This window comes from Physeter macrocephalus, chromosome 12, assembly GCF_002837175.3.
Source record: "Physeter macrocephalus isolate SW-GA chromosome 12, ASM283717v5, whole genome shotgun sequence".
Taxonomy (NCBI): Eukaryota; Metazoa; Chordata; class Mammalia; order Artiodactyla; family Physeteridae; genus Physeter; species Physeter macrocephalus.
In genome coordinates, this window is record NC_041225.1 from 9,700,228 (window position 1) to 9,709,792 (window position 9,565).

At 41.3% G+C, this 9,565-nt stretch overlaps 1 protein-coding gene across 1 annotated transcript in view; it reads left to right on the plus strand.

Moving 5' to 3' along the window:
* Positions 1–9,565, plus strand: part of DNAH6 (dynein axonemal heavy chain 6) — a 300,028-nt gene that overhangs the window by 204,023 nt on the left and 86,440 nt on the right. Inside the window, exons 52-56 of the mRNA XM_024129964.2 lie at positions 1,321–1,582; positions 2,717–2,840; positions 3,356–3,552; positions 5,134–5,337; positions 6,642–6,767. Coding sequence (XP_023985732.1) covers positions 1,321–1,582; positions 2,717–2,840; positions 3,356–3,552; positions 5,134–5,337; positions 6,642–6,767 — 913 coding nt within the window. The remainder of the gene's footprint in view (positions 1–1,320; positions 1,583–2,716; positions 2,841–3,355; positions 3,553–5,133; positions 5,338–6,641; positions 6,768–9,565) is intronic.

Below are 9,565 nucleotides of genomic sequence, written 5' to 3' on the forward strand. Positions count from 1 at the left end.
GGGTTCGTGCCCCGGTCCGGGAATATCCCACATGCCGCGGAGCGGCTAGGCCCGTGAGCCATGGCCGCTGAGCCTGTGCATCCAGAGCCTGTGCTCCACAAAGGGAGAGGCCACAACAGTGAGAGGCCCGCGTACCGCAAAAAAAAAAAAAAAAAAAAAAACTACCCATTTTTGGGGATAACATTTTTAATTAATTTATTTTTATAGAGATATAGTTGACGTACAATATTATGTTAGTTTCGGGTGTGCTACATAGCAATATGACATTTGCACACATTGTGAAACAATCACCACGCTAAGTCTAGAAGCCATCTATGGGATATCTTTTTTTTTTTTAACTGGACCGGTACTTTAATAGTATTTTTAAAAATTATTATAAGTAACACATAATTGGACAACATTAAAAACACATCTTTGTAGCTTCTTTACATTAACTTCAATTTTCTGTCTTGCTTGGAACTAATAATAGTAATAGTAGCAGTAAAACAAACCTCATTTTGGAGGGATAACTAATATAAATGTCATTCTACAAATTTTGAAAGTCAGTTAGATGCAAACAAAATAAATTTTTGTAACTGCAGCTCAACCAGTAAATAAGACCATTTGCAGAAACATCATTGCAAGTATTTTTTAAATAACAAACTATACACACTGTGAAAGTAAAATTGCATAAATATATGCCTAGAAAACAAAAGTAGTAGCTCATGGTGCTCTTAAAGCCTAGTAAAATGCTTTCAGTAAATTGTGTTATATTTGCTTTATAATAGGAAAATTCAGAGCAAGTTAAACGTTACATGACTAATAACATAAACAATTGACATAACTCTGTCTGAATTCCATCTGATCATGCCTAAGTGACATATTGTCTGATTTCTTTTTTTTTTTTTTTTTTTTTAATTTTTGGCCACGTTGGGTCTTCATTGCTGCACGCAGTCTTTTCTCTAGTTGCAGCGAGCCCCCACACGGGCTTCTCACTGCGGTGGCTTCTCTTGTTGCAGAACACTGGTTCTAGGCACATGGGCTTCAGTAGCTGTGACACGCAGGCTCGGTAGCTGTGGCTCGCAGGCTCTAGAGCGCAGGCTCAGTAGTTGTGGCACACGGGCTTAGTTGCTCTATGGCATGTGGGATCTTCCCGAACCAGGGCTCGAACCCGTGTCCCCTGCATTGGCAGATGGATTCTTAACCACTGAGCCACCAGAGAAGTTCCTGATTTTTTTTTAATCTGTGGGATAATATCTTAATGTCCTCAAAGGAATACATTTCTTTTGTTCTTACATTCCCTCATTACAGTGCTATTAACTTATCATGTGTATTTTTCAGGCCTGATTGGCCAACAGCAAAGCAACTTCTTGGTGACTCTAACTTCCTGAGAAGACTTTTAGAATATGATAAGGAAAACGTTAAGCCTCAAATCCTGGCAAAGCTTCAAAAGTATATTAATAATCCTGATTTCGTGCCTGAAAAAGTAGAGAAAGTATCCAAAGCATGTAAATCCATGTGCATGTGGGTAAGAGCGATGGATTTGTACTCTCGCGTAGTCAAAGAAGTCGAACCAAAGAGACAGAAACTCCGCACTGCACAGGTACGTCGTCTGTGTTGTGCTATTTTGTAGAATCAAAGGCCGTGATCATCAATCATTCAAGCTCCCTTTGTGGTGCCACTGAGACCCTACACAAGATAGATAGTAATCATGCTCTTGAAAATTAGTTTTTGTTTTAAAAAATAGCTAGTAAAGATTGTTTTTTTCAGAAATGACCTCTGAAATCAGCCCTCTTCCAGCATAAAAGGAAAATAAGTCCTTAGTATATTCATATCGTCAAGCCTATGGTAATTTTTTACTTTATTTTAGCTCTAGCGTCTGATACTCTATGTTTCTATTTGCTAAATACTCCCACACTTGATGAGATTCTAAAAACCAGCTTAACCCACAACTGGATGTGAGGCCCCAAGCAGAACAAAGAATGATCATTTAGTGGAGCAGGTTACCAAAAGAACCACAGCTATAGAGCAGGGGTTGGCAAACTTTTTCTGTAAAAATCCAGACAGTAAATATTTTCAGCTTTGCCGGCTGTATGGTCTCTGTTGCGATTACCCAACTCTGCCGTTGCAGCACCAAAACAGCCATCAACAATTCAGACACGAGTTAAGTGTAGCTGTGTTCCAATATAACTTTATTTATGGTCATTGGAAGCCAAATTTCATACAATTATCATGTGTTATGAAATATTATTCTTCTTTTGATTTTTTTCCCCCAACCATTTAAAACTGTAAAATCATTCTCAGCTCACAAGCCACACAAAAACAGGCAGTGGGCTAGATTTGGCCTGCAGGTCATAGTTGCAGACCCCTGCTCTAGAGAACTAGTTAGGAAAGATAGTTTTCACTATTGCATGAGTATTTCATTTGTTTCATCGTTTAAAGTTAATAGTCCATTTTAGTAACTAATTCATCCTCAAATGCTTGGTACATCTGTTTCTCTAATCCTTCTATGATTTATTTTGTTGGGCTTTGTTTTTTTTGGTTTGGTTCTGGTTCTGCTTTTATATTTTATTCTCTCTTATATTTGTTTTAACTTTGTATATCATATCACAATCTTTTAGGACAAACTCTTTTAAGAGAAAGAGAACATAAATCCTATTTTTTTAAAATAACCTATTATAAATGGGCAAATTTGACCTTCTTTGGGGTCCTGTTCTTATTTACTTGATTTTATTAGGCTGAACTTGATATTACAATGGCTACTCTGAGAGAAAAGCAAGCATTACTAAAAAAAGTGGAAGATCAAATACAGGCCTTACAACATGAATATGACAAAAGCGTGAATGAGAGAGAAAGTCTGGGTAAGTAACTCATAAAATTTATGCTGGTCAGGCAATGCCTGATTTTCAAAAGGAAAAAGAGTTTTCTGGCAGTCAGGTCTCAGCCTCCATCCAGTATGTAGGGCATATTTGCATTAGATGGATGGCCTTAACCTTCCAGCATAAATAACATTAGTATATTGTATATATTCACCTCCTATATCTGAATAAGGCTTTGGGGGGGAAATGTTACATTATAACACAGAGCAGCACATGAATTTGATCCAGAAAATAAATACCACAGGGGCAGGAAGAGAGCGCTATCTTCAGCCAGAGTAAAGGAGTATCAAAAAGGAACTCTCAGCATGGAAGAGGCAAACTTGGACTTGGCTCTGTAATGGGTACTAGTGCTGAATTGGTGTGAGGTTTCCCAGAGATGTATTGACATCATTAGCTAAGTAATGCTCATTCCGCTATAAGCAGAAACAGGTGAATAAACTTCTTATACTGTAGGCAAATATTGAATAACATAACCCGGTTTTCTTTAAATTTTCTAGCAAAGACGATGACCCTGACCAAAGCGCGTCTGGTACGTGCTGGAAAGCTGACGGCTGCATTAGGAGACGAGCAAATCCGATGGGAAGAAAGCATCCAGAAATTCAACGAGGAGCTATCGAATATCATCGGGAATGTGTTCATAGCAGCAGCTTGTGTGGCCTATTATGGGGCCTTCACAGCCCAGTACAGGCAATTGGTGGGTAAACGTGCTTTCTGTGTGGAGGGGTGAGAAGCAGCTGAAACGGAGGGAGGCGGGGTGTGTGTGTGTGTGTCATTTTTCCAAGTTTAGAGGGAGGTTCTCCATGAACCTTAGGTATTCATTCAACTGCCCCCAAGTCAGTGATGGTTACCCCTAGGCTTTCCTTAACACAATCCCCCTTTTCCTCTCCCACCTTAGAAAGTTACTCATCGCTTGCTTACACAGGAACCTGGGGGAAGAAAAAGAGACAGGGAGTCTTCCCGACTTAGGATCGAACCAGGATGAAGTGTTCTGAATTGGTGAGGGCTCAACGATGGGAAAGAGCAGGAAAACTGAATTATTTGGAGATATTTGCAAACCACTTTTATGAAATGCCTTCCTAAAAATGTTTTTCCCTGTCCTTGAGTTATAAAACCTGGTTGGTATAGGACTCATATAGATTCTATAGGAGCTCAGGGATCATCTGATGCCAAGCGGGCAGTGGGGCCAGGGGTGCTCTTGGGGGACAGGCAGTTCCCTAGTACGTGTGACTGTGCCACTCGTTGAAGGAGGTGACATGCTAACACCCCTCTGCCCCATCTACTAATTGCCAGTAGCACCCATGGTCATTGTGATAACTCCCAACTTCTCCACGTGCTCCCAGACTCTCCCCCCTACACCCGTGGGTGTAGACTACTGTGACAACCCCTTTCTTTTCTACACGGGAAAACTGAGGTCCAGACAGGGCGTGTGACGTGCCCAAAGCCACAGCACAGCTGGTTAACGGTGTTGTTCTAGCCCCCAGATCTCCTATTAGTCCACTTCTTGTGTCCTGTGCTCTGATCAGGATGCCTGTGGAGTCTGGTAGTGATCTCAGGTGGCCTCGGCCTGCAGCGGCTTGAAGCAGGGTTTCCGTTCCCAGCCAGCGATTGAGGTCGGGTCACGGTGGTGAGAGCACTGAATCCTTGCCCCTAGGCCAGTGGCCAGTGACAAGGCCCTGGCCCTATGGCTTTGCAGAAAAAGAATTCCCACAAAGACAGAAAGGAGTGAAACAAGTAAAGTATTTATTAGGAGGAAAAAAAGAGTACAGTACATGTGGATAGACACACGGGCAGGATCAGAGAGAGTCGTGCCCCCATGGCAGCTTGAATCACTTTTATGGGGCATTTCTTCCGGGTTTCCTTTGGCCAATCATTTTGATTTGCCTGGTTCAAAGTATGTATTTGGTATAGCTCAGGATTTCCCATGTGTGCGTCCGCATCTCTTAGCCAAGATGAATTCTACCGAAGAGGCCTATGGGTAAGTGAGCATTAGTTGACCTCACTCCCCTTTTGACCTCCAAGGAGCCTTTCTGTGCATGTGTAGTCGGGGAGGTCTCCTGACTTCAAGAATGAGGAATATGTATCTTCTGTCTGGGCAGGGCCCAATCTCCTCTCTCAATTGTCCTGTCATTCCCATCTGAGAGTATCGGTCCACAGGAACAAACTCAAACCGTTTGCCCCCGGGACCCATCTATCTCCTGCCTAAGTAGGACTTGTTGTGTGTATCTTCGTTTACTGAGTATTCCTGACTCTATACAAGTAAGCTTTTCTCCTACAGCTTATAGAGTGTTGGATCCAGGACTGTCAGTCTCTAGAGATCCCAATCAATCCTGCCTTCAGTCTCATTAACACTCTTGGCGATCCCTACGAAATACGGCAGTGGAACACAGATGGGCTGCCCCGTGACCTGATATCAACGGAAAATGGCATTCTGGTCACTCAGGGGAGACGGTGGCCTTTGATGATTGATCCCCAAGATCAGGTGTGTAACCAGAGCTTCAGGTAAAGAGCAGCCTATTAACTCTGCTTAATATTGCACTATTACAAATGCTAAAAGTGGACTTTAACGTACTTGTAAGAATCTTGGAGATTTAGACCTAGAAGGGAGTTGAGATGTCTTCTAGTCCACGTCCCTCATTTTGTGGAGGCAGAAAGTAAAAAGGGAAGAGTCCAAGTGCTCTAAACACTTGATTTTTTTAAATTTTTTTTATTGACGTGTAGTTGATTTACAATGTTGTGTTAATTTCTGCTGTACAGTAAAGTGATTCAGTTATCCATATGTGTGTGTGTGTGTATACACATATATATATATATACATTCTTTTTCATATTCTTTCCCATTATGGTTTATCACAGGATATTGTATATAGTTCCTTGTGCTATACAGTAGGACCTTGTTGTTTATCCATTCTATATATAATAGTTTGCATCTGCTAATCCCAAACTCCCAGTCCTTCCTTCCCCCACCTCTCCTCCCCCTTGGCAACCACAAGTCTGTTTCTGTTTCGTAGATAAGTTCATTTGTGTCATATTTTATATTCCACATATAAGTGATATAATATAGTATTTGTCTTTCTCTTTCTGACTGACTTCACTTAGTATGATAATCTCTAGGTCCATACATGTTGCTTCAAATGGCATTATTTTGTTTTTTTTTGTGGCTGAGTAATATTCCATCATATATATGTATCACATCTTCTTTATCCATTCATCTGTCGATGGACATTTAGGTTGTTTCCATGCTTTGGCTATTGTGAGAAGTGCTGCCATGAACATAGGGGTCTGCACACTTGATATTGATTGGGGTTTTTTAGGGGGGTGACCATTTGTTTTCTGTGGGAGTAGAAATTCATTCCTGTCCTTGTTCTTTGTTCGTAAGAGGTCTAAGGAGTGAGAATGAAGTCAAGGGTGTGATGAATTTTAGGGCAAGCCTGCCTGGAATTTACAGAATCCCATTATCTGAACTTAAGTCCATGGATCAATTGTTCTAAATGGGGTTTAGAAAAAGGAATCCATTTGAAAGCAAGGGAGACAAGCTTGAACACCTTAAGCATGAGTTTTTTTCCTAGATGGGTCTTTTCTTCATTTGCCCCAAATTTGAACAAAAGCAAGAATCCCAAACATTAGATTTAAAAGGTATTTTTATTTGCAGGGGGAGTGGTATATTTTTATCTTTTTCTTATCTTTCAAACTTGTTTCTAGATTGACCAAAATTTCTAAACTTTAAAAACTTCCACTTTTTTACAGACTCGAAAGTAAATGTCCTGCTTTGTGCTTTCTCATACAGGCAAACCGCTGGATAAGAAACAAAGAAAGCAAAAATGGTTTAAAGGTCATTAAACTCACGGATGGTAATTTCTTACGCACACTTGAAAATTCAATCCGACTTGGTTTACCCATCTTGCTGGAAGAGGTTTGCTTTTTACTTTTCTTTTCTTAGTTAGTTTCCAACCTTCAGATCACATCTGGAATCCTATACAGGCCGTGTCTGCCTCACACTAAAGACCCCAGTCAGTGCACTTTTCTAGCTGGTCAAACCAATTGCTTTTCTCCTTAAACAATACATTCTCGGATGGGGAGCAGTCTGTGATTGATCGAATATTTGGAAGACATTCCTTTGGTGTTAAGTGGGATAGGCTCTGTTTTCTGACACTGCTGATTCTCAGGCCTCGAGTGGATCTTGATTGTTAGCGGCCCCGAAAACTCAAAGCATCAGTGTCATCAGGGAGTGTCTCCTCGCACCAGTGATGTGAAGCCAGTAAAACACCCCAAAGGGCATAAACATTATTTTCCACTTAGACATAAGGTCAGAATTAGATTAAGTGGTATGATATAAACTTTTATTTTAAAAAAATTGATGTTTGTTGAGTCTACATGCTTTATTTCCTCAGAATCACTCCAAGAGTGGATGTTTTTGAAACTGTTCATTCATTCAACACACGTTGTTTGGGAATCAATGGCAAACAATACAGATGTGGTTCTTGCCCTTAGTAGTTTACGATCTAGCTGGGGACAGAGATAATAGCCAGAGAAAAGAGAGAGGAAATGAGACAGAAAGGGAGGAAGAGAACTTGCAGGAGGGGCTTTGAAGGGACAAGCCCAGTGCTGACATAGCCAATAAGGGGATGGGGGTAGCTAAAGTAGATGCATGGCTACAGGTAGTAACATTTAAGCTGTGACCTACGTGATAAGCTCGCCATGGGAGGAGCTCAGAGAGATGGGCTTTCCAGGCAAAGGGGACAGCATTTACAATGGCCTTGGGCACAAAAGAAACTGGGTAATAATTATGGTTTATTTCCCTAATTTCCCATTCTATTTTATGAGAAGAATGAGTAAGTGAACACTGTGAGCTGAGCCTCAGTGTAACCATGTCTAGAAGGATCTCTGCTGCAACAGAATGGCGAGAAGCCCAGAAAAGACTGCAGACCTGGGGCAGCTTAGCTGCAGCCCTGGCGTGGTGCCTGGAATAATCAGTAATATTAGCAACAACTACCACTCACTGAGTGCTCGCTGCATGCCAGACTCTGTTGCTGGTATTTAATGTATATTAACTCTTTAATTCACACTGCAACCTGACAGGGTGTTTACTACTATTATCCCATTTTACTGATGAGGAAACTGAGGCACAGAAAGGTTAAGTATACCATCTGAGCAGCCTTGACCATCTAGAAAATCCACAGCAAGTTACCATGCTCCCAGCTCAAGCTACAAAAAGCACAGGAAGCTTCCATGTGTGGCTTGTGGCCTTGACCAAAATGGGCAAAGCTCTGCAATGGGTCCCAGGCCCCCATTCAAACCCTGAAGTTACAGGAGAGAGTGAGGTCTCCAAAAATCCTTGGCCCAGTTATGTTAACCCCAAACTGGTTTCTTTACTTTTTTTTTTTTTAATGTGGACCATTTATTTATTTATTTATTTGGCTGCATCAGGTCTTAGTTGCAACACACAGGATCTTCGTTGTGGTGCTCAGGCTTTTCTCTAGTTGTGGCGCACGGGCTCTAGAGCACGCAGGCTTAGTTGCCCCACAGCATGTGGGGTCTTAGTTCCCTGACCAGGGATCGAACCCACGTCCTCTGCACTGGAAGGCGGATTCTTAGCCACTGTGCCACCAGGGAAGTCCCCTAACTGGATTCTTAAACCCCAGTTTACTTCATGACACAGGAGGTCCTGAGGGAATTTCTTTTCTCATGGCAATGGACAAAAGACTTTCTGTGACGTTCTACCCATGGAGAGCAGAGCTTCTTACCTGTAGCTGCATGCTCTTGGGTGGAGCCCTGGTTAGAGCAGGGCCAGGAAGAGGACACTCTGGCTGGGCCTTTCCTGCTTTCTGTGACTTGGTGTCATTCGGATTGTACACCTAGCTGCTTTCTACATTTGTGGGGGGGTATTTTCAGACTTCGTCTCCACCCATTCATGGGTGTGAAATCGAGTTAATCGACCTCAATCAGCAGCTTTTAATGAAATAGAATAGAATTTTGCTTGTTTGTTTTTAATTCACCTGTATTTGTAACAACTTTTAAAGCAGAATGTGACTTAAGCACTACATTTCATACAGGTCTTTTGTCTCCTTAGATAGGTTTATTCCTAGATATTTTATTCTTTTTGTTGCAATGGTAAATGGGAGTGTTTTCTTAATTTCACTCTCAGATTTTTCATCATTAGTGTATAAGAATGCCAGAGATTTCTGTGCATTAATTTTGTATCCTGCTACTTTGCCAAATTCATTGATTAGCTCTAGTAGTTTTCTGGTGGCATCTTTAGTATTCTCTATGTATAGTATCATGTCATCTGCAAACAGTGACAGCTTTACTTCTTCTTTTCCTATTTGGATTCCTTTTATTTCTTTTTCTTCTCTGATTGCTGTGGCTAGAACTTCCAAAACTATGTTGAATAAGAGTGGTGAGAGTGGGCAACCTTGTCTTGTTCCTGATCTTAGTGGAAATGGTTTCAGTTTTTCACCATTGAGGACGATGTTGGCTGTGGTTTTGTCATATATGGCCTTTATTATGTTGAGGAAAGTTCCGTCTATGCCAACTTTCTGGAGGGTTTCAGTTTTTCACCATTGAGGATGATGTTGGCTGTGGTTTTGTCATATATGGGCTTTATTATGTTGAGGAAAGTTCCGTCTATGCCCACTTTCTGGAGGGTTTTTGTCATAAGTGGATGTTGAATTTTGTCAAAAGCTTTCTCTGCATCTACTGAGATGATCATAT